This window comes from Pollicipes pollicipes, unplaced genomic scaffold, assembly GCF_011947565.3.
Source record: "Pollicipes pollicipes isolate AB1234 unplaced genomic scaffold, Ppol_2.1 Scaffold_7261;HRSCAF=8764_pilon_pilon_pilon, whole genome shotgun sequence".
In the NCBI taxonomy this organism is placed as follows: domain Eukaryota; kingdom Metazoa; phylum Arthropoda; class Thecostraca; order Pollicipedomorpha; family Pollicipedidae; genus Pollicipes; species Pollicipes pollicipes.
This window is the reverse complement of record NW_023597054.1, coordinates 45220119-45244347: the sequence shown is the minus strand read 5'-3', so window position 1 is coordinate 45244347 and position 24229 is coordinate 45220119. Positions and strand designations below refer to the sequence as shown.

The 24229-nt window shown below is 52.2% G+C and overlaps 3 protein-coding genes across 9 annotated transcripts in view; 2 read left to right on the top strand and 1 right to left on the bottom strand.

Moving 5' to 3' along the window:
- The first annotated feature begins 1585 nt into the window (after positions 1-1585).
- On the top strand, positions 1586-6184 carry LOC119111509 (transient receptor potential channel pyrexia-like). Its single transcript, XM_037235325.1, has 2 exons — positions 1586-1878; positions 3525-6184. Exons 1-2 carry the CDS (start codon positions 1800-1802, stop codon positions 6182-6184), a joined length of 2739 nt encoding a protein of 912 aa, XP_037091220.1. The 5' UTR covers positions 1586-1799.
- An 8432-nt stretch (positions 6185-14616) lies between these two features.
- Positions 14617-21124, bottom strand: LOC119112106 (GTP-binding protein 128up). Of its 7 annotated transcripts, none has more exons than XM_037236122.1 (9): positions 21001-21124; positions 19381-19458; positions 18895-19060; positions 18426-18556; positions 17612-17851; positions 16964-17132; positions 15962-16091; positions 15259-15381; positions 14617-14963 (listed from the first exon to the last, which is right to left on the bottom strand). In XM_037236122.1, exons 2-9 carry the CDS (start codon positions 19417-19419, stop codon positions 14861-14863), a joined length of 1101 nt encoding a protein of 366 aa, XP_037092017.1. In that variant the 5' UTR covers positions 19420-19458; positions 21001-21124; the 3' UTR covers positions 14617-14860. The 7 variants fall into 7 exon arrangements, with proteins under 7 accessions (XP_037092017.1, XP_037092015.1, XP_037092014.1 ...); XM_037236120.1 differs by having other exon boundaries at positions 20944-21113; XM_037236119.1 differs by having other exon boundaries at positions 20978-21113.
- Positions 21125-21289: 165 nt separating this feature from the next.
- The window catches only part of U4-U6-60K (U4-U6 small nuclear riboprotein factor 60K), a 6732-nt gene continuing 3792 nt past the window's right edge, over positions 21290-24229 (top strand). Inside the window, exons 1-4 of the mRNA XM_037236429.1 lie at positions 21290-21373; positions 22859-23045; positions 23464-23671; positions 23978-24108. Coding sequence (XP_037092324.1) covers positions 22874-23045; positions 23464-23671; positions 23978-24108 — 511 coding nt within the window. The 5' untranslated portion in view covers positions 21290-21373; positions 22859-22873. The remainder of the gene's footprint in view (positions 21374-22858; positions 23046-23463; positions 23672-23977; positions 24109-24229) is intronic.

Genomic DNA, 24229 nt, shown 5'->3' with positions numbered 1-24229 from the left:
GTCGACTGCAATGGTCATTTTGCGCCCATTACCATATGGTTAACATTTAACTTTCATACAGGGTGGAGAGGGCCTAAGTCTCCTCCCCACCGTTTCCGCGGCCACGGTTTGTCACAAGTTAGCGCAAGCTCGACACAACGCACACCACTGAGAAACACCACAAACGCACACCGCGCCAGTTCTGTTCTGGCTGCCATCACGGGCTATCGTTCATGGTGGCTAGTACGTGTCCAACGCCGAACGGCTCTGGTCTTTACGTAGCCACTGGACGGCATCCCTCTCCCATGCCGCTTGGAGCTCTCCTCCGTCTGGATGCTTGCATCGACCGCCAGCATGCATTTGAAATCCTCCTTGTGCTGCAATGCATTCAGTATCATAGCTTCATCCTCCTGCTAATATTGTACTCTCCGCGCCTTCTCAGGTGGTCACGTCAGGTGAGGTCGTTATTCTTCTTCAGAAGAGGTTACCGGCAACAAACCTCTTCTGTTTGCCAGGATGTCCTTTAGGTTTGCCCGGATGAGTAATGCCTTGCTTTCTGTATTCCACTGGAAGCTCAGTGTTCTCAGCGCAAAACAACAGGTATCGAAATAGCCCAGGTGCTCAGGTTCCAGGAGTGAACATTTCTTTCTACAGCAATCGCCTGAATGATCCTGACGCTGTTAGACACCAACCCTGGCCTTGGTCTGACTGGCGTTGGTCTGACGCCAACGCCGGCAGTCACTCACTGGGTACGCACATGCAACACTAAGGAATGAGTCGCACGAAGCAGCGCTTGCTCTAATGTTGTGGCTACCACGTGCTTTTTGAAACGAGGTTGTCTCTTAAGGTAGGTGTCTGGCCGACGGTAGCAGTCAGCTTTTGAACAAGCACACTAAAATCTGCTGCATGCAAACCCGGGCCATGTTCTTGTCCTCGCCGCTTGATAAACGTGCAGCGCGTTCAACGGCAACAAGCGGAACCTGGCTCGTCTGAGTTCGCGACCCAGCAGCGCCCTGCTTCAGGCGCGCAAGTGTGTCAGCCAATAGGTGTTTATACTCGACGGCTCCACAGCCGGCCTCGTCGAGGTCGCACGAGGAGACATGACGCCTGTCCGCAAACGCCCAGACACACAAAGACAGCCGGAGGCCAGTGCGTAACATGACGCAGCAGCGCCTCGGCGACGTCCATTGTTTGCTGCGCCACCGCTTCAGTCAGTCAGGCGATTCATCGGCCCTCGCTGCGGGGCGACCATCGGTCAACAGAGGGGTGGGTGGGCCGGTGGGGACAGCCGTGCAAGCATTAAGCGTCGGGCGTGGAGTCGCGTGGGCCACAGGCACCTATGAATCACGACCGGCGTCGGCGCTCCGACCCCGGCCGTGCCGTTTAGCACTCCTAAAGAGGCGCATCGAGTCGGGCCGCCTATCGACGATCTGACGGCGATGAGGGACCTGCTCTGGGACGACCTGCTGGCACCCCGGCACGCTTCCACGGCCGGAATGCGAGCGCTCTCCCTCCCGGCTTGGCGATTTCGAGTCGCCCCTGGCGCCAGGTAACAGTGTCCGACCACACCCGGCTTTGGGTGTCGGTCACGGTCAGCCCCGCCCGCCGTCGTTCCCGTGACGTCACACCGGGAGTCCTGACGTGCGACGAACCGTCCGGCGTCGCCTGTCCAGTGACGTCCCAGTCGGTGGCCGGGGGCGAGGGGGACAAGTCCCGCAGCGGCCGCCGCCCGGACGTGGTGGTCGGGCTTCCCTGGGACAGCCCGGAAGGGCGCCGGTGGAGCCCGTGCTCATGCTCCGGGGGTGGCCAGTGTTCGTGAGATGGTGATGCCGCGCTCACCGTTCCCGGGGGAGGAACCCCTGGCGACGCCACGGCTCACTCCGATTGCGCACACAGCAGGTGAGGGAGCAGTTGCGGCGCGCGCTGTTGTCGACAACATGTCTTCGAGACCGTGATAAGCCTGCGTTCGGCGAAGTTCATGAAGGAAAATGTGTATCGTCCCTGCAACGCAGCCAAAATGAGCATAGGTGCAGGATAGTTGGGAATTCCAGGAAACCAATGGCACGGAGGGCAGTCCGGTCTCTCACTCCCTCTTCGGACAGCTTATCTCCACGGCTGATGGCCCATTGACGGCATGCCATTGGGGTCCAACATGTCGAGATTCTCAAGGCCCGTTTCCCCACATGCACCCACGAGGACATCCCTCCAAAGCTTAAGTTTTACGGAGAACGATTGAGACGAGGCTTTCGTAGCATGGATAGTTGTTCCAACTATCGTGCTCGTCCAGTCAGCTGCTATGTACACATCGTTTTGGCCCGTTCATTCTCAGGCCGTCGTCAGGTCCTGGAAAGGAGTGAGTAGCGCTGAGGTTTCATGCATGTACGCGTCGCAAGCCCAATTTTCTCCTTGCGTTTGCTGGGATTCGAGCCAGGGTCTTCATGTTACGATTCCAGCATTGAGCTAACCGGCAAAGGAAATCTCTCGGTGCTGGAATATCCTTAAATCAACCTCGTGGAAGGATTAGGAGGCATATAAGGCTGACTGTCCGTGTTCTTGCTGCCTCCCTGATTTCATAGCTTTGCAGCATTGCTCTCTATCCATTATGGCGTCTCATCCCATGCTGGTTGGTGGTTGCCTTCCGATCCTGCATACTTTGCCACGCCAGACCTCAGCGTTTCATTCCGAATGGTTGCCTTTCCGTGTTTTTCCTGTTGACCGACAGCGAGCGACTTGTTTCCAAACAGCTGAACGCCATGTCGCACATGCAGCCCTTAGTAAAATCCCAAGATGTCGGTAGGCTGATTTGGTAAGTGCTGTCTGGAGCGTTTAGCAACTTCTGAAGACTGTCCTGATGTTACATCGTCTAGAACTTCTCCTGATTTCATCTGACAAGCCTTCGTAAACACATGGTACCGTTGCTTTTTTATTTTTGCTGCCCTCCTTCAGCAAGTTCAGCAAGTTTTTGGGCTCCTGGTCTATAAAGCAGCAGGGGGACCTGTCCCTGAAGAACGTCTGGGTTAGGTGGTATAATCAAATCTTCCCAACTGCGCCATCAAAGCTAATGATATTTGTACAATGAAGGTATTCCACGACACCTCTTCGCAAAGTGTTCGGCTGGTTTGACTAGCTACAAGCTATGACAGCATGTCCGCCGACTAGGTCAGGGCACATGGGCTCCCAGGTCCGGGGATCGCCGGCGGCCAGAGCAGCATCGCAGGTCAAGATCAGCGCGGGCTGCTCTTGACCGTGCAGCCGGACGACCGCTTGTAAGACCACGGCTACCTCCTATCAGACTACCGCCAGACCTGCCGCCGAGACGCTCGGCGACCTTGTGTTCCGCTGGTCTGGATCGACCCTCAGTCGAGGCGCAGCTACTGGCGGCGTCCGCTGACGCAGCGCCACTCGCGGATACGCGCACCAAAGTTCCTTCCAGGAGCCTCCGAGGAGCCGCGTTCGGACGGACCTTCCTGTCGACGACGCTGCCGATTACGTGCGTATTTGCTGCGCGGTGTCTTGGGTCATTAACAAGGTAACCCGTGCTGCAGACGCCGCCATGCCGACGCTGACGCCGCTGACATCGCCGACACCGCTGACGCCGTTGGCGGCCGACCTATCGGAGGACGAAGACGTGCTGCAGGCACTGCCACATGGTCAGCTATCCAGCCAGCTCCTGTCGCGCCAGATGGACCAGATTGTGCGCCGCTCCGTCAGCCGCAAGGACGAAATCAAGCGTGAAACGCCAGCGGCCGGCACCAGTCAGCAGCAGCGCCTCTTCAACGCCTGCCTCACGGGCGACACGCAGCTGGCGACCGCCGCACTCGACGCCGGCGCCGACCCCAACGCCGACATGCGCGCCGTGTCCAAGACATCACGGAAGCGAACGCGCCTGGACGGCGACAGTAGACAGCCGCACGCGCGCCTGCGCTCGCCACGAGGTCAGCAGACATTGCCCAGCCTGCTGCGGCCCAATATCCTGCTTCACCTGGTGGCATCGCTGGGCGACTACGACATGCTCGACCTGCTGCTGCAGCGCGACGCCGACCCAGCTATGTCCGACGCAGTCGGCGACACGGCGCTTCATGTGGTTAGTCGTGTGCACCACCCAATCGACGTGACCATCGAGCTCGTGCGGCTGCTGCGCGAGGCCGACGCGCCGCTGGAGGCGACGAACATGGCTGGCCTGACGCCGCTGCATCAGGCGGCCGCTGCCGGCAATACGGCCGCTCTACTCACCCTGGCCGAACTGGGTGCCCGCTGCGCCTGCCAGAACGCACGCGGCAACACGCTGCTGCACGCAGCCGTCGCTTCGGGCTGCGCCAGCACCGTGTCGGCGGCGCTCGACCGGCTGCCGGCCGCGGCGCTGCACCAACCTAACAAGGCCGGTCGCACGCCGTTGCAGCTGGCCACGAACCGCGAGATTGTGCGACTGCTGTTGGTGGCCGGGGCGCGTGGAGACGAGCCCACCACACTGACGCTGCTGCAGAACGTGCCTTCGGCCGTACCAGACGTGCTCGAGCACTACATGACCACCAACAATCGGCCGCTGGACAGCTCCGAGCTCGAGGTGTACTTGGACTACATGCCGTTCTGGGACGCCGCGCGCCAACAGCCGGCGCCCGAGACAGGCGTACTCCGAGCCATCGTCGACGCCGACCAGGACGAACTGCTCAAACACCCTCTGGTCGAGACGTTCCTGCACATCAAGTGGTTGCAGGTCCGTCGCTTCTTCATCTTCAGCTTCGCGTTCTACGTGTGCTTCGCGCTGCTAGTGACGGGCTACGGAATGATGTGTGTTATGCAACCGCACGCGGCAGCGACGAAGGTGCTGGCCTGCATCTCCGGTACCCTCACCATCGCCGCCACCATCCGCGAGATATTCCAGCTGCTGTACAGCTGGCGGCTGTACGTAGGCAGCGTTGAGAACTGGCTGGAGGTGGTGATCATTGCGCTCAACTCGGCACTGCTCATCGGCCGTAACTCTTACGGCGGTTGGGTCCACCATGTCGTCGCCTGGCTCATTCTGACCGCCTGGATGGAGCTGACACTTATGGTGGGCCGCTTCCCCAGCATCGGCATATACATACATATGTTTATCCGCGTCGCTCAGAACCTGGTCGGCTTTCTTCTCGTCTACTCGCCGCTACTGGTGGCGTTCGCACTCAGTTTCCAGGTGCTGTTTGGCGACAAAGCCGCTTTCCAAACCATCCCAGTGGCGCTCATCAAGACGTTCGTCATGATGATGGGGGAGTACGAATATGACGGCATGTTCACCAGCAACAACGCGCTTCTCTACCCTGGTACGGCTCACCTCATCCTTATCCTGTTCATCGTCAGCATGTCGATCATCACCGTCAACCTGCTGATCGGTCTCACTGTCAACGACATCCAGGGCCTGTTCAAGACGGCCGGCGTACAACGACTACGCATGACTGTCATCCAGATCCTCTTCATCGAGTCGGTCATCTACTCCAAAGTCCTGCATACGGTGCTTCGCTCGCGCATCTGTCGGCGCATGCAGGCCAAAGTAACGCTGCTGCCGAAGCTGCTGTTGCGCCAGGTGGACAAGCGCCTGTCGGGCCAGCCGGCAGCGGACACCACCTGCACGCCGGCAGACAAGACCGAGAACGGTAACGGCAACGGCGAAGCCGACGACGGCGAGCGTATCCTGCGCGCCACCTTCCGCCCCAACGCCAAGGGTCGCGCGCGGCTGTACCGAACGACCGAGACGGGCGAACTGCGCCCGTCTCGATACACCATGCACGACTGGATGCAGCGCAACATGCTGGCGCTGTTGCGCGGCCGCGCGGCCGACGCCGACCGCGAGACCCGCGAACAGCTGCTGCAGGCCGAGATACTGGCGTCTGTGCGCGCCAAGACCGGCGAGCTCGGCCCGCTCTACGAGGTGCCTGAGGCGGAGCTAGGGCCGGACAGCGCGCCCGCCTCCGACCGCCAGACATCAGCCGTCCGTGACGTCAACGGAGACCGGGACGAGCAGACTGAGCCAGAGGGCGCCGGTCGCAGCAGGAGCGGCGGTCGCATTCGCCGCAAGAACGCTCTGGCCAGCCGCGACTCGCTGGAGGAGCTCGGCCAGAAGCTGGACACGGTGCTGGCCACCGTGGCCGAGGTGTCGCTCAAGATGGGTATCATCGAGCGTCGCCTCAACCTGACCAGCCCGCCGCGGCTCGACACATTTTACTCGGTTTGAGCGCTGCTGGCTGTCTCGCCCCCCCCCCCCCCTTCCCCGAGCTCCGACCCAGCCCGGGGTCACAGAGAACCAGGCTGGGACGGCAGCTGCACGGCAGAGCTGCACCATTAGCCAGTTCCTCAGGCGAGGGACGGCAGGCCGAACGAAGTGAGCGAGATCAGCACCCAGGACTGAGCGTGATAGACGCCATGAACATGGTGTAGTTTCATGAAGAAGAGGCCATATCGAGCGTGAAATGCGTACATTGATGTGTGGTGTTGTGCTGCTTCCGTGTGCCGAGCCGCTCAGTTAAGAGGTTTTTGTGCCCTTGACGACGGAGGTGGTTTCGAACCAGTACCCGTTTCATAGCCGCCCGGTTCACCATACGATGCATGACTCAAACGCATGGCTCAAAACGCGTTGTGTAAGAGAGAAAGTTGCATTAAGTAGGTATGACACGTCTCAGTAAGATATGTATCAGTAAGCTGTTCAAAACACTACGCACCATAGCGTGATCGAATACTATGCTGGTGCAACGGCTGAAAGATGGCTCAACAATGCTGGTTTTTCCCTGCATATTGGTCGGGATGAGAAATCATTGCGATACGCGGCAATACGTCCGTACAGCTGTGGTACAACGAAGGCTACAGCTGATGTACGGCACTCGCAACATGCCTTTATTACGCAAAACACCGATCCGAAGTTGCTTTACAATCGCGCCGGTTAAATGCGATACGTTCGAGCAACGCATAGACGGACCAATGTGTGCAGGCGATGTTGAATGACACAGCTGCTGTGTGTCCAATGATAAACTATTTCATCCTAACGGGTCCATACGTTCAAAGGGAGCCCTTCGCGACCGTAGCGTGGCAGACAGCCGCTTCAGCCGCCGTCGGGGCAGCTGCGGTGGGCCGTCGCCGCCGCGCCACACCGCACGTCCGCCGTTCGTGGCCGGGCGACGTGGTCCCCTCGTGACGCGGACAGGCCCGCCGCGCGGCCTTGGAGCAGCGCGATGAATAACTCGGGCTGGGCCGTTATCGGCCTGGCCGGCAGCGCGGTAACGAAGCAACGACACAACAGCGACGGCGGCGGCGCTGCTCGCCCGCTAGGCTGGGCCGGGCAGACGGAGGCGCCCGCCCACTGTACGCCGCCGCGGGACAGGGGCCACGGGCGGCACAGGCGGGAGGGGCCCACCGGCAAACGTCTGGGGACGTGGCCAGCCGTGACCAGCGACGCTGAAGGCCTCAGAACTGTACTGACAAACCGCGAGAGATCAAAGCTCCATTTTCGATGGGCCTCTGTGCAGCGGGACACCGATCGCACCTGAGCAAACTATTAAGATACTATTACAATAGTATGCATTATATATACTACTCAACATACCAACTTCTGATACGGAGACATTTACAAAATTTAACAGGGTGTCCTGAAATTGATCAACCTCTAGCTGGTACTTATTCACCTTTCTCGCAGTATCACAAGGCCTAGGAAACTTTGGCAGGACCCCGCCCCCGGGCAATATCACGCATCCGTTAGTTCAGTGACCCTGCCGGATGACATGACCCGGGCCACGATGGGGGCGACGGAGACCACTTCCACGAGGTACCCCGAGCGTGCAAGCCCAGTGTCAGCCGTGGCCAAAGCGCGCCTGTTGTCGACCTGCTGCCGCGCGGCTGGTGTATCGGGCGGCGATATGACCTAAGGTTTGGTCGCCGACAACCTGTTGTTAGCGTAACATTAGTAACACCGAATGTTGGGTTTTTCGCGGCCGTAAGGAACAGCTCTTGGAAAAAAGTACCGGTCCCGGGAGAAGGAGTTCGGTGAACATGGTAACCCACATCATTATCGCAAAGTCCCCCTAAAAATTGGTCATTTTACAAGAAAACCGTCCCACAGGCTGATGACAAAGCAGGACCAGGTGTCGAAGTTGGTGGTGCAGGTATTTGAAAACGTGTCTACACCTGAAGCCACTCAAACCGCACCGGCAGCCAAAATCCAGGGGCCAGCAATCCCCAAAAACCTACAGAACGCGCTTTGTCGTTGAAAACCGCAAGCATACACAGAGTGCCTATCAAATAAAAGTTGCTACCCGAATACAGTCGCGCAAAAAAAAACGTCAAACTTGTGTGAGGGGTGCGAGGAAGTTAAAGGACATTGCAAGCATCTTATCTTGCAGCCGGCCTGTGACATTTCCTTCGAAGTTGGCACATCCAATCACCGACCGATGCCCCTCAGACTGGATGAAGAAACCCTAAGGGCCTTTCAAAAATGGGAAATCCAAATGCACTCAAAAACCTACATGACGATGTGGGTGTGCGGTTTTTTTTACCTATTAGACTAAAACCAGCCTGAACCTGATGGCCAATGGCATTCTTTTGGCACACTGGTGGGTATCGATCGATGGTCCGATGTGCTCATCGGTTAGAAAAAAATGGGCCCAATCAGCCCCATTGTTAGAAGTACCGTGAGCCTAACTTTACAGGCATTGAGCATGTCAAAAACCTTTTTGGAAAAAATGTCGGTTTTTTCCCATGTGAAAAATAACTCTCCTTCGGACCCTTCCTTAGCGTTGCAATAGTTGGATAGCTTATTTTGGAATGCTACTTTTTAACGGATTACGAAGGACATAATGTGCGTCACTTTTTGGTGTGTGCAATCCCTCTAAACTGAACCAAACTTCCCGAAGTGGAAATAATTGTCATAGAGTTGGCGGCAAATACGGCGAAACGGTGGATCCCACCCAAAGTAACGACACCCTCCAGCTAGCTAAATGCTCCCAAGCCTGGATATATTCAGCCCTGGCGCAGATGAGGCTTAACGTGCTCAGAACGTAGCAAAACCTTTGTCCAGACTTATGATCCGTCCATAATGTTGCCAATTACTCCGCATGACTACCACGGACCGAGCTCCCAGCCGAGCGTGCTTAGCGGAGCAGCAGGGAAAACTTGATAATAAAAACTCCTTATAAACTTCTGATGACATTCTTAGTATGATATTATATATATATACTTACATAATACAACATGACATATGAATATTCTTAATATGATATGAAATTCTAATGATATTCTTAATATGACATGAAATTCTAATGATATTCTTAATAATGATATTCTCAATAATGATATTCTTCTACTGATAATAGCCTAATCCAGTACGCAACCAAGGCAGAACAAAAAGCGATTTGGTGAAGATTCTGGCATTATTATCTTGATTTAAAGTGCTCCGACGGAAAATAATTAAGGCGCTGTGTATGACACAGTAACCTAAAGCAGGAGTCGGCAAGGGCCACTTTAATGCCACCAACTGCCATTGGAGTAAGTGATTTACTCTCTGTCAGATGTGCGACCGACAGGCCGCATCATCGCATACTCTGGTACATCTTGTGCTTCTGCTTAACAAAACCGGCCAAGCCCGAGCGAGAGCCAAACGGAATTTTTGAAGCTCTTGCGGTTCAAACCATCTGGAACGGATCCAGTATTGACGCCGACAGTACAGAAATGATCCATGGTCCTGTTGCGCTTTGTCCGCACATGCATGACCGTGTGATGCACTGTCCCAGCTGACTATGTGAGCTTCGGCCAGACAGTGCCCGCTAAGTCCGGTAAGGTAAGCACTTCTCCGGCATGAAAGCGCGACTTCAGAGCCATCCACATATCCAGTCAGTAAGAGGCGGGGTAGCGACGAGGCTAATCGTGGTTTATCCCCGGAGCTGGAGCTTGCCCCCTCCGATATGGGGTTGACGGGGTTTGAGCGGAAGCTTATGCGAGATACACCCCGGGCGGCGGAAATGCCGACTCCTGGAACACTCGCAGCATATTCCAATGGGTTGGCAGGATAGCACGGAGAGCGAGGGTGGATGAAGCTGTGCTACCGCCCAGGCGAAATCCATGGTCCCATCAGGGAAAGTGTTAGCCCCAGAACGCGCGCCGGCTTTTCGAGGCTCTGCGGACTCTGGTGACCGGCCAGAAGCGGCTCGAACCTCGCAAAGCCCGGGGAGATCTGCCGACCCCGTCCCCAGGACCGTGCGACAGCGGCGCCGCCACGCCGAGCGGCAGCAAACTTCGCATTGTCGTCCCGTCCACCAGAGGGACCACAGGCGGGCCGGTGCACGGCCAGCGCCGCTGCGGGACCGGACAAGGCCGCCCGAAGCCCGACTCACCGCCGCGTCCACGTTGGCCGGACTCTCGTCGTTGGGGTCGGCCAGCATGGAGATGACCGAGATGAGGATCGTCTCCACCGTGTGCACGGGCAGCCACCGCTCCGACGCCTGCTCGTAGCCGTACTTATCGTCGCCGGGCTCGTGCAGGATAGAGATGCACACGTCACCGTTCTTCTCGACTGGCGACAACCGGGCCTGAGTCAGGTCACCACTCCATGGTGGGAGGCACATGGCGCAGCCACTATCCCTGCATGGATAGTTAGGCACTAAACACAGATGGCTATGACTGTGCCTGCTGACCCTTGGGGTGTTTTTTTCTCACGTCGCCACTAAATAAAAACCGTCAGGTTTTTAGTTAAAATGGAAGTCTCCTGCAGTACGGGAAATGTGCGATTTTACTTCAAAATGCAAAAAATAAAAGGATTTGCCAATATCTGGCAGCTGTTGGCTCAAAACATTCAAATGCCAACAGTTTTATGAGCATGATTGAAAAAAACAGCCATAAACTGGCCATAAAACAAACATTCAAAGGAAGGTGGATTGACAGCATGGTTACATCTAACTACACTTTTCCATTGTGGGCAAATTTGCAACATATTATATTTATTCCATTTTCTAAGACACTTACTGTTTGGATGCCATACATCAGTGATGAACCTCATTTTTGGTGGTCGATGAGGATACTCCTTTGGAAAGTACAGGTGAGCCTTGAAAAACCCTCCTTCACTGCAAGAGACATTGCTTTTTAGTGACATTACAAAGACAATTTTCATTTGTTATGCAAAGCTACATTCAACTTTCACAAAAAAACATTTAAGCCTACAGTTGTCCAAATTTCTTTACTAAGTGTGACAGCCCCTGGATTAAAGCTGACACCAACTGCTCTCTCAATCTAACAGTAGCATCAATAATTCCAGCAAAAATCAAAAACCTTGGTCGATCCCCCTGCAGTATTACTAATCTGACATCTGTCATGTGGCTGATGACATCATAACAGGTCAAGTAACATCCCACCAAGATAGTCAGGTAAGGAATATGACAGCTTTTCAGGGACTTTCAAAGGCCTCTTTCACTTAACACACATCTTATACAGCTTTATCAATGACAACCACCTAAAATAGTTTATTATCTCTCTTTATAATACTGCAATATAGAGAAGTCAAGGGTCAAAGTCAGGGCATGCCATGGCAGTCATGTCAAAGTTGAGGCACCTCACTCATACTTTTCTGCTCTTTGAGCCCACAGATCTTCAACAACAGCAAAATAAGACAGAAAGTGGAGCACTGCTGCCTGTTAAAGCAATTTGGTCCAATCCCTCACTGGTGGTAACATCATGGCCTGACCTAAGCCAGCATCAACAGTTTGCTCCCTCCCAAATGCATCACACTGATTTCCTGAATGTTGCTGAAAATATTGTACACTACCTATCACAATTTAAAAGATACACAGAATTGCGGAGAGATTACCTCCAGGTATTTATAGGCTGACTGATGTTACAAGGATATTCCATCAAATATGATGAACATAGCTGTTGCTGGTAATCAGACTTATTTACAAAAAAAATGTAAATGAGAATGCATATCAGGCACTGCTATGAACTCTACAAGCTCTACCTGAAAACTTGTCAGGCCATGCATCCACCTAACAATTATGCAGAATACTTACTAGAGGGTATCTGGTGGGCCTATGATGAGCACCTCCCACTTGAAGATATCATCATCGTCAATGAGGCCGGCAGAGAACCCATCCACAGGGTTCTTGTTTAGCTCTGAAATACATTTCAACAGACATAGCTATGTGTAACATTAACAGCCTCTATAATATTTCAAGGAGGCAAATGCATCATGCTAGCAAAGAGCTTGCTTGTGAGGCATGGTAGCAAAGGGCATTCCATGAAACATGAGTCACAACAAGCCTGTTTCAGTTCTAGCTCTGTTCACCAAGCACTCATGCAGTACCATGTAATATCCAAATGCTAATTTCTCTGTAAAAATATCATTTGCATAGGTCAACATCTACCCATCACACTTCAACTTCACAAGCAATGCCACAGTCACATTCGATGAAACCCCATCTAAATCAAATGTGTTTTGAGTCATGTCATTTGCAGGGTCTTTATGTACCAAAGGCAAACTGTCTGCAGTGAAGCTGACTGAAATCTCCCATAGTATTTCCCTACCAAGGACCAGGTCAATCAATGGCTAATCAGCAAGACCACCTCATGAGCCCTCCAAAGGTAAGACTGATGTTATAATTTTGTAATAACATGACCAAAATAACACAATATTTTTGCAGCTGCACACACTTTACTTGCAGCCTAAAATTGTGCACATGAACCATGTTTATTGCAAAATTCCTGAGTTACACACAAGCAATATCTAAATACCTATATGACTTCCAGCAAGTAATCATTGGCTGTAATTCACAGGCATAATGCAATTCTTAAGGGACAGGCTTAGATTTGGACACCGCGTGATTATGTTCTCATACAGCACAAGACAATGGCCACAACTTAAATCGTGTGAGTAGGTCACATGCTAGCTGCCCTAATCTCACGTGTCTTCCCTGGTTGATGAACAAAGGCTCGATAGAGCGACGTATGCCACGCATCATTGCACAGAGCGCCTTTACTTCGTTAATCACGGACACAAAGGCGAATCCAACTCCAACTTACCGGCCAACTGTTTACGTAGGAGTAGCGAAGATTGCGTGTCTGACATTTATATCAGTCAAATAGAAGAGCACAAAACACCCCCCGACGTGATCCCCCAGCTCAGCTCCTTGATGAGCGCCCGAGGTGGCTTGACCCGCAATGCGCATGCGCAGATATCAGCTGGGCTCAATTGGAGTGCACTACTAAATTACGACAATAATGCACGTTTCGGCAAGAGCTCTTGATGATAATGTATCGGGAGTAGTAGCATGTTTTCATAATGCCACCTTGGATATGTGAAAGCCAACGCTGACTCGTGAGGCAAGGTAAAAAAAGATGCTGATTTTAAAAAATGCAGGACTTCGTTAAGGGGCGTAGATTTATAAAATGTGATGGGTGGGAGGCGGGGTAGCAACAATGACGCAACCCACTCAAAAACGCGGCCAAAAACTGGTTTCTCCCAGCTATGACCTACTTTCCTCTCATATTAAGGGAAGTCCCCCCCCCCCCTCCATTCCTCCTCACTTAAATAGTAACCACACAGCTCTGATCTCGTGTCCAGCCCACGGAGTATTCTGAAACTCCTCTTGGCCAGATGCTTAAATTTCTTGCAGATCACACAAATGAGCCCTTTTCGTCGGGCTTCGACCATCGTGGGTAGGAGGCATGGAACAGTTGCTCCCCTCCCCTGAATCCGCCAATGCACACTTTCAAGAAAACAAAACCTGGTCCTGGTCCCCTACTGGTCCTGCCGCTACCGTCCTTGTCCCCCACCCAGAGGCTCGGTTGTGCTCCTGTGGCCCAGGCGACTAGAGGATTCTTGTCACCGTGAGATGGAGACGTCGCGGGATGGGGTTCACTGGAAACCTTCACGCGTGCCTCCCACGCGGCTGCGACTTGAATATAACGTGGGTAGAAACGCGCCTACCTTAAGCTAGCGCTTATCGATACCAGGCGAAACGAAGCGTTCAGTGCGAGATCGAACTCACGATACTGGCTTCTATCAATGGCGAAGATTTACTGGTAGCAGCCGGCTGTCATCGGTTTGGGGCATTGGGGCACTATGGGGCACCATGCATCCGGGGTTTTCACACACACGATTTGATTGTGAGATCACGTAGATGCAAAACGTGATCTTCGATCTTACGGAGATTTCACCCAGCGAGCAATCGTTTCCTGTTCCGAGATGCAGAATGTTGTGGCGCACTTTGCTTATTAATTCGCTGTAATTCTGTTCGGCAAGTTTTCCATTACGGTGTGTCTGCGGAGTCTTGGCCCAAAACAAGCAGGAAGAGACGCATCCCTTACAATATCCTTATGGCAGTACTTGGTGGTCTCCTTGTGGCAGTACCTGGTGGTGTCATGGCACGGTTTCAGCCCATTGCGTGACGGTCGTAGGCAAGGCGCAGACGTCGCATGATTTGAGGTGTTAGGTATTTTCTGGGGTGCAAAACTACTTCTGGAGATCACAACTTTTACTCATGCTATGAAAAATAGCTTCTCTGTTGAGCCAATTACAGAGCTTTAAGCTCGACGACATGCTCACGATCCTACAATTCGTTACAAGTGTCAACGAAGATCAACATATTAACTCACCCGGAATAATCAATCGATCGTAGTTTATGTGTATTTTACGGCGTAAGTCGCAGAAACGATCTCGTGAAGCGGGCTGAAATAGAACCACTCAACTGTAGGTGCATGCCCAATCTATTTCCGGTGCACAACACTTGTGCGCAGAAACAGGCTGCGTTGCATTACCATAACAAGAGCATTCCACCGAGCAGACCCGGGCACAGCGGACAGGCAGTTTCATAGCAGCGTTATTCAGACCCGTGGCCCGTCCCAGAAGCGCGCCATCACAGCTTGCTGTCCTCAGTGAAGGCTACACCTTCTTCACGATCTGCACCACGTCCTCGTCGCAGAGAACATGTTCCTTGCCCACCTTCTGCGGCTGGTGCTTGACCGACTCGCCCCACACTAGCGCGCTGGAACACGTGGCTCGCCGTCAGTTGGGGGCTGGTAGGCAAGACGGCGCATATGGCACTGTATGACACGAAAATACGCCCTTCGCGACATAGCTTGGTGCCGCGACGGACACCATAGCAATGAAGCAATCCAGTATATGAAAGCATGCAGCGCACTTAGTTGCTCTGCTGGTGGAATGGTGGCGTACAATGATGGATGAGAGTAGCTGTGCAGCTTGCCATTTGGCCTTATACCTTGACTGTGATCTACATCACACTCAGATGTGAACCACAATGTTCATTGCAGTGAACTCACTATTTGAATTCCTTGATGATGGTGCGATGGATTTTGTTGCAGAAGTCCTCTACCGCGTGCTTGGACCGGGGTAACACCACAGGAGTCTCATAGTCCGGAAGCTGGCCTTTAGGTTTGGTGTAGCTGTAACATGACAGAGATGTCTCCTCTGCATTACATGTGGTGATCACAAGATACCTGGCAAGATTAACATGAAGACATCCCTAAATTAAAGAAACGCGCGCAATGCGTGTCATTTTGTATATGTACACGAGACCCCTACAAAATCAAATTAAAGAAACATTGACCTAACCAAGAACCATGTTAATCCCGCTCCAAGTCTAGTATAATGGATCGGACGCGAATTAGTTATAGGACGTTCATGGCTAATACCTAACAGTAATGAAACAGACTCGGTCTAGACTTCACCCATAAAAAGGAATTATTTGTTAAAGAAACGTACATCTGGCGTGTATGAGGTTTTGAGTTAGCCAAATCAACTGCAATGTACATCATTCCGATTTAAAGCAAGAAAGGTCGAAACAATGTGCGCGACTGTCCCAACTGAAGCTTATCGCTATTTTCTGCCGATGCAAAAATACATACACAACAAATTCGCATCCAGAGTAAAATGTCAGCACAACGTTGATGATTGAAACGCTGACCTCTCATCTCGCGCAGAACGGCAGAGCGCTAAAGCTCGCACAAACCGTACCACACTTACAGTCTGAGCAGCTGCAGGTAGTCCCACATCTTCTCCAGCAGGTCATCAAAGTTCCACTTGTGATGTGCCGAGATCGGTACACAGTGCGGAATCTTATAGATGATGTCCAGCTCCTCTATACTGATCTGATCTGAAGACACAGACGACTGATGTAGCTGAGCGGAGCCATCTCGCCTGCAAGACGAGTTTTCCTCCCTCTGGCAATGCCTCCCAGCAACGACAGTTAGAATAGCCATTTAGGGGGTTACATTACAGCCGCCATTGGTTGCATCGCTGACCAGCTACCCCCCCCCCCTCCCCCTTTGGTGGTAGCGGCAGAAGCGAAACCTGCCAACACAATGTTGGGACCGCTAATGTCCTTTTGTGTCAATTCTCCCTGTGCAACCTAACATAACTAGCGCGAGTTTTCTGAGACGCTGGGGACGCAGCTGCATCCGAAATTCCCAAGAAACATTTAAGTTACACTAAGGAGCAGCAATGAACTGCGTTAGATTGGTCTGGACAACCAAGCCGTCAGCTTGACCCCCCACATCGGGTCACATCATGACCACATCCCGACATATCCGACTGCATACAAACAGCCCGACCCCTGCCGCACAGCTTTTTCTGCCCCACTTCCGTCGGCGCGGGCGACGCTCTCCGCCTGTCCACGCGCCGACCGATTAGTGTCACCAGCACAGACCAACCACAGTACCGCAGGACGAGAACATGTGCGCCTCACGCCTCAGACGCGCCCCACAAACAGATCCCAATCAGTCAGCGGCCCAAGCTCCACGCAACGCGATCCAAAGCCGCAGTCCGCGCGAAGAGAGGCCGCAACTCGCTCACACCACGGACATAGCTCACACGGTCCGAGGTCCAGGTCGTGCGATCAGTCCGCACGAACAGGCTGCGCAGCATGCCCAAACCGTCACACCGACAGAGCCCACGGCACCGACAGCCGGGTATCAGCCGGCCCGTGACAAGCCGGCGCGCAGCCAGCGTCCGGCCGGCGCTCCGTACCGATCTTGTTGAGCAGGTAGATGCAGGGCACGTAGATGCGGTTGCCCTCGACCACGTCGATCAGGTCGTCGGAGGTGGCGTCGCAGCGCAGCGTTATGTCGGCGTTGTGGATCTTGTACTCGTTCAGGATGGTCTTCACCGAGTCCAGATCGAGCTCCGACTGAGGTACCTGCGCGGCCGGCGCCGGACGTGATCGTGACGTCACACGACCGCCGGCACACCGGTAATTACATGCAGTGTAGCTAGGATCGAGGGGAAGTGCTAAACTTCAAACCGTACGTCGGAGGTTGCAATCCGCACCGCTGCGAAAAGCACGTGAAATGGGATGCATTAAACTGAAGCTTGCAGCGCTGTCCATGCCTCGAGGCATACGTTGGTTCACAGACCAGTGCGCTGGTGCAAAATGGGGTGCGGGGAAATCCTGTCACCCGAATAAGATCGGACGTTAAATGGACAACAATATCCCATCATGGCAAGGCCACAGGGCGTGTGATTTTTTTCGGACAAAAACTGCCATTTTTCCGAACAAACGTTTTTACCTGCATCATCTGTACCACCTGCACCGCCCCCTCCCCTCCCCCAGCACCTGCATAGGCGCCTTTAACAGTGCCAACCCTACGTCCATTCCGCGTCCCAGCCACCACCCACCATGGTCTGGAAGTTGAGTCCACCCTTGTCCTTGCGGCGGAACACAATGTTGGGCGGCTCCTTGTTCAGCCGGATGCCGAAGCCCTCCAGCTCGTGCTCCAGCATCTTCTTGTGCTGCAGCGGCTTCAGCACGTCCAGAACAATGAAGATGAGAGAGCAGGTGCGCGCCACAGCGATCACCTGACGACCGCGACCTTTGCCGTCCTTGGCGCCCTCGATGATGCCCGGCAGATCGAGCAGCTGCAACGGCGACGGGCGTCAGACGCGCAGCAGCAGCACGGCAACGCCTGCAGACGTGGGACTCCGACCAGGAACCACGTCACTGTTTCCAAAACAAAAAAGAAACAAAGGCATAGGACGTTACGCTCGAAGCAACAGTTCGAAATTTTACAAAATCCTATTACTAGCAGCGGCACCGACAAGAATCGAGACTTACCGGTGCCTACAGCACAGGTGACACGATTTAGCTGGAACGGACATTGGTGGCGACTATCAATGCATTCAACTGATACTGGCAAAGCCCCGGTACTGCCAGGCTGGGCATCGCTACATTACCGTTGGTGCCGATTTGCCTCCATCTATCAACGCACTGATGTAGAAATTTGATATGCATGGTTTGCACTAGAGCAAAAACCCATAGATAATCAACATTAGATACAGGGTATAACTTAATCGAATTTTCACAACACCCCGAAAATTACGGGTTTTCGCGATCATTTTGCAATCAAATCTTACAAAAGATGCAATCTTAGCACCCCTTTGACGACCCCTGATGTGCGCTCGATTTGTTGTACGATGTGTTAAAGAAAATCACCTGTATTTTGGCGCCCTTGTACTTGATGCAGCCGGGCACGGTGGTCAACGTGGTGAACTCGTAGGCGGCGACCTCCGAGTACACTCCGGCCAGGTTACTCAGCAGGGTCGACTTACCCACCGACGGAAAACCTGCACATCCGCAGACAGCGGAGCTCAGCGAAGCCCGCAGTCGCCCTCAGACATCGACGGGATCTACTCAGACACTGAGACTCCAACACGATTCGAAAACCATTCAGCAGACCTTAGCACAGCCATATGCCATGCCAAAGACCGGGGGACAAAATCGCAACATGCCGATCCGAGGTGCAAAGGATGCCGAAAAACGGACGTGAGGCATTTAGCCACGTCAAAAACAAAACGGTTGAATTAGACCCCGACGCCGTTCAATCGCGGTCATCTGGTCGTAGGAGCATGTATGCGACCCACGTCAAAGCAGACAGCGCCTGTGCTGTTGCCGGGTGACCCACCGACGAAGCCCACGCGGGCGTCGCCTGTTTTGCTGACGTCGAAGCCCTCGCCGGTGCCGCCGCCGCTGGACTTGGGCGTGATCAACTCCCGACGCAGCTTGGCCAGCTTGGCCTTCAGCAAGCCCAGGTGACCACTTGTGGCCTTGTTCTTCTGGGTTCTGGCCATCTGGGATGAGTGGGAATGTATGTGAGTACATGGATACATGCTCATCAGATTGGAACACACCAAATCCAGCTGAATGGAAACCCAAGTGTTAATGACAATGCAAATGTGAGATCTCACAACAATCCAGTAACATTTAGGCACATGCTATGTAACAAGCACTATCACTAAGAAATTTACATCAGCTGTGCTATTAGGTAATCTATTGAACTGCTGCAGTCATCTATTCTTAAACATGCCAGTGAAATCTGGCCTGTTAAAGCTTTCTGTGATGGAAATTAACCCCAGACATCTCAGTATTGACACACTGACAATGGACCTACCTCATTTTCAATGTCTGCTATTCTTTCAAGGATTGACATCTTTGCCACTTGTCTTGACTATAAAGTAAAATGTATTCACTGAAAGAAGGCCTTGATCAGTACATCATATTTCATGCAGGTGGACCAATTCAGCATGTTTTCTAAAATATCACCTAACTTATGTAATGCTGTTAGGGATCTACTATAAATTAGGGACACGCTTATAAGCCATTCCCCTAGCATGGAGGGGGAGGACAATATTATCAGGTATTTCCAAACCATAACAAGAGAAAGAGTAGCAGGTTTTGGACAGCATTCTCTAATATGGTGCAATAGCTAACTGTGCCAAAAACCTAATGCCCAGATATCATCAGCTCCCTTCATAACATAAATGAGCACACTCACTACTAGTTGTGCATCTCTAGCTCAATAAGGGCCCACAGACTACTGTTTTGGGACATAATGCTCAATATGGCATAACCAAGAGGAAGGCTAGACCAATGTAACCAGAAAACAGCCAGGGAGTAAGGGCTGAAAATAGCTAAAATTGGGTAGCATAAGCTGACACCCATTAAGTTAAGTACCTAGACAATATGTAAAGAGGTGAGCCACCAAGCATCATGTGACAAGATGGCAGCATTAAAATTTCAAAAATGTTGTAATTATTACTTGGTAAGGCACATAATATATTGATTACCATCCATGGGATGTGACATAGGCTCTACAGCCACAGACCACACCTGCCTGGTGAAAAACCTGAAAAACTGTATGAAAATAATATATAACTGGGTTTATTCTCACACAATTTTAAATCTAAGTGCTCAGAAATCAAAACCTCAGCATTTTCAAACTTAGGTATAAATGCTTTAAAGCAATTCACATTTTCATACAAGTGAGAAAGGTCATGAACTGATCTTTAGCATCATGAATTTCAAGGTTTGATCTTTATGCTAAAAGCTAGCCTCTAATATACCAGGCAAGTCTGCAAAAATATCACCCACTGCACTGGATATCTGCTATGTGGTATCCAGCCTTACCACATCACTTCTATGTGGCAAAACAGAGACACAGACTTGTGTGTGCCATGCTCAGACCAACATATCACAATTCCTTGAAACACTGCACAAACTACAGCAGTTGATGCACCCCCAACCCCTGCCCCCTACCCCAAATTCTTTGAAACACAGGCTCTCCATGCCCAGCAACTGGTGGCAGCCATGAGCAAAATTCTGAGCAGTCATAATTATGGTGTTTGTGCACTGATATTACTGCCACTATCACATCACCTGGTGGCTGTGCATGAGTGGCATGTACTATTGCACCATAGACCACATAGCATACATGCCTGAAGGCAGCACTCTTCCGATATTTGTTGATCCAGTGCTGTTCCTATCTCATTCAACTCTAATAAAACGAAAACAAAAGTATTATTCATGTTTTCTCACATCAGACACATATGGCGACACATCAGTAATAGATTTAGAACTCAGAAGCATTGCAATCCTGGACCTTACGATATAATTAATTTTCTTCGAGTCCTATTCTAACAGCAAGCGGGCCCGCGCCAAAACAAGTCCCACGCACCCAACAGGAGAAAGCCCAACGCGCAATATCTCACCCAGCACGTGCGAGGGCACCGATCTTATTCACTATAAGCGAAGGGTACCAGCTGTACACTGAGTGGCAAGCGATGCAACTTCCAATTTTACGCATTACGTGTGCATTCTGTGTTCTACACTTGACGTAATAAAACAGCCGGCCTGGGAAAAATATCCATATTGTGCTCTCAGAAACAGTGTCTATGACATAATCAATAAAATATTTCTGTATTGTTTTGGACAGAACGAATTTAGCGCAGTTGTTACAAATGTGACATATTAACGCCGGTATCGTTAGATAGCCTTGGCCGGTATGCGCTAGACGCGCGGTAGTTATTTTGGCCGTGTAGTGATTCCCCGACATACAATCTCACTATTGAGTTGCGTTAGTGCATACTGGTTGGTGAGAAAACAAGGTTAGGTCATTTGGCATGGTTTGTTTTGTGGCTTAAGTGGCCATGGGTGGCTGCATTCTAGCGGGCCTGTTCAGTTAAAGCGACGCTTGGCCTGTGACTCAAGCTTAGTAACTTAGTATGTCAGGAGGGGAGAGTATTGGGGATTGGATGGGCGTAAAGCATGTGTGCAGCAGTGAGTGATGCAGGTTACTCTGGGTTGCACTTTTCCCACCATGGTATCAGTTTGCACCATTGTATTGGTTAGCTTTGGCAAACAAAACAAGTGAAGCAAAATAATGACTAGTGCAGAACTGGGTGTGAAGCTCAGTCATTTATTGATTGTAGCACTTGTTTTTTAATTTAAGGCCATGATGGTGCCATGAGGCACCATGCGGAATATGGGGAAAATTTTGCTGGTGGGGCTAAATGCCAATCTTTTGCCAAACCATGTAAGTTTAGCCAAAATTCCACCAAAATCACCCAGTAGAGATTAAATGTAAACTTCTTGACTTAGTAAGTGGGGAGGGGGGGGGGCATGGCCCTGTGGTCCCCTTTTTCTTTGTATTCCTGGTTATCATCATATTTAAGACCAGGCTGCAACTTTTCAAGATAAAATAATTGCCAATTTTTCCCTATTGTAAATGTTGTCAACTATTTGCACTTTTATATGCATATACAGGGTGCAAGAGCTAGGGTGAAATGAGGGCTGAGTCCATCAACTGTCTGAAACTATGGTATTGGCCCTAGGGGCATTGGTGAAAAAATATATTGAACTCAGAGAATAGGTCACAGACAGATAATTGAATATAAGATGGTATTTAGGGTGGGGCAGTAAGGGCAGGGCAACTGGGTGCAACTGCCACACTACCTCTAGGAAAAGAGGGCATGCACATGAAGCCACAGTGAAGTATGCAAAAACTTGCTTAAAACCATGTTTGTCTCTGCTGTATAAAATGTCTTGATCACTTATTACATCAAGAACAAGGAGCTTGTTGCTTGTTGCAAAAGGCTTGATTAAGTTGCAGTGTATGATGGTTTCAACATCATTGCTGAAACAGCCCATGCCCTTTTCTTTAGTGTCAGGTGAGATCAAGACAGTTGCAAATTTGTGATTACATTTGGCATGTTACTACATTTGTATTTGTATGACATTTTGGGCTGATGATTCAGCAGCAGTACACAACATTAGTCCTCCGAGCCTTTGTCTGGTGTTGTCCTAAAGCAACCTGTATCTATCATTGCTCATTTGTAACTGTGAGGACATTTGCCCAGTGCACCAATGCACCAGCTGTTTGTCCAATGTGGGTGGTGTCAGTCCAAAAATATGTGTTGGAAAGGAGGCATTTTCTTGTGTTGGCTTTTCAGCCACATTATTTTTTTATGGCTTCAGAATGAGTAGCAAAAATGGTGTCAGGGGGAATTTTTACCTGAATGTAAAACTTGCATGGTGGCCACATAACTTGTCATCAGTATTTCCTATTTGATGGTGACAACATGTTCTTCCAGACCAGTGGCTGAACCATGTCAGACATGTCAGATGATGATGACGTGATCGTCATTCCGTCGGCGAGCACCAAAACTGTACACTATGGCTCACTGGAGGAGACAGAGCGGGCGCGGTTGGCCAAGGTGGCCGAGGCCGGCGGCGAAGGCTCGCCCAAGCCTGGCGGTCCTAACATCAACACGTCAACAGGTAACATCGCGCCCGGTGTAGCACTGGACGGGTTTTGAGTCTAGTTGGACATGGCATGGAGCAGGCGCTGAGTCTGGCGGGGCGTAGCGTCGGGGAGGTGCTGAGTGCCACCGGGTTTACCACCGGGCAGGTACTGAGTCTGCCTGGGCGTAGCGTCGGGAAGGTACTGAGTCCGGTCGAGTTTACCACCGGGCAAGTGCTGAGTTTAGGTTTCTGCAGGGTATATCATGCACCAAAGCAGATGATGCAGCAAAAGAGCAAGGAGATTGTAATCGCGGGTGTGTTGTAGCTGATTGAGGTCGACCACGTGTTAAACACGCAGTCAATTCTGCTTTGAACAACGTTAGGCGGCCAACGCCAACATGCACGCAATCCCCGTGCTCCCGGCTGGCGCACTGTGACACAGCATGCTGTGCAGACTACATGGAGCTGGAGGAGCGGGAGATGCACTCGGACAAGCAGGCGCTGCTGGACGAGTTCGAGCGGCGCAAGCGCGCGCGCCAGATCCACGTGTCCACCGACGACGGCGAGGTGAAGCGACGTCTGCGCGAGCGCGAGCAGCCCATCTGCCTGTTCGGCGAGGGACCGGCAGATCGGCGCAACCGCCTGCGGGACCTGCTCTCCAGGTGAGGTGCCGGGGTCGCAGCACACGGCTCACCGCTCGGCCGGCGTCCGGCCGGCTCCGGCACTGCAAGATACTGGGCTACATTGCTGGGTATACAAGTCTTCTGCTACATTCCAATGTCTTCAGGGGGTCATTTGGCTGCAGAAGCGTGTGTCGAAGCCGCGTTCCACGGCATCCCCACCTATTTGGATTGTTTCTTCTTTGAATATTTACCATGCGATATGTGCCATCCGTGTACATCTAATGCAGGCGCGTCCGTGCCGTGTGTTCTGTTGGCTGACACGGCCGGCCGGCGTGCGCGCGGCAGGGGTGAGGAGGAGGCGCCGTCGGACCAGAGGCCGGCCGAGGGGCCGTCAGCGCCCGCTCAGACGCCGCGCACTGACACCTGGTACCACGAGGGCCCACCGGAGCTGCGGGAGGCGCGCTACTGGATCGCAGGTGCGGCCGCCGCCGTCGCCGGCTCGGCTGCGCCACAGCGGCGTTTACTCTGGAGTGGAGCGCACCTCCGAGCGCTTCGCTGCTCTGCGGCGTGCTGGGGAGCGGGTCCTGATCCTGTTGT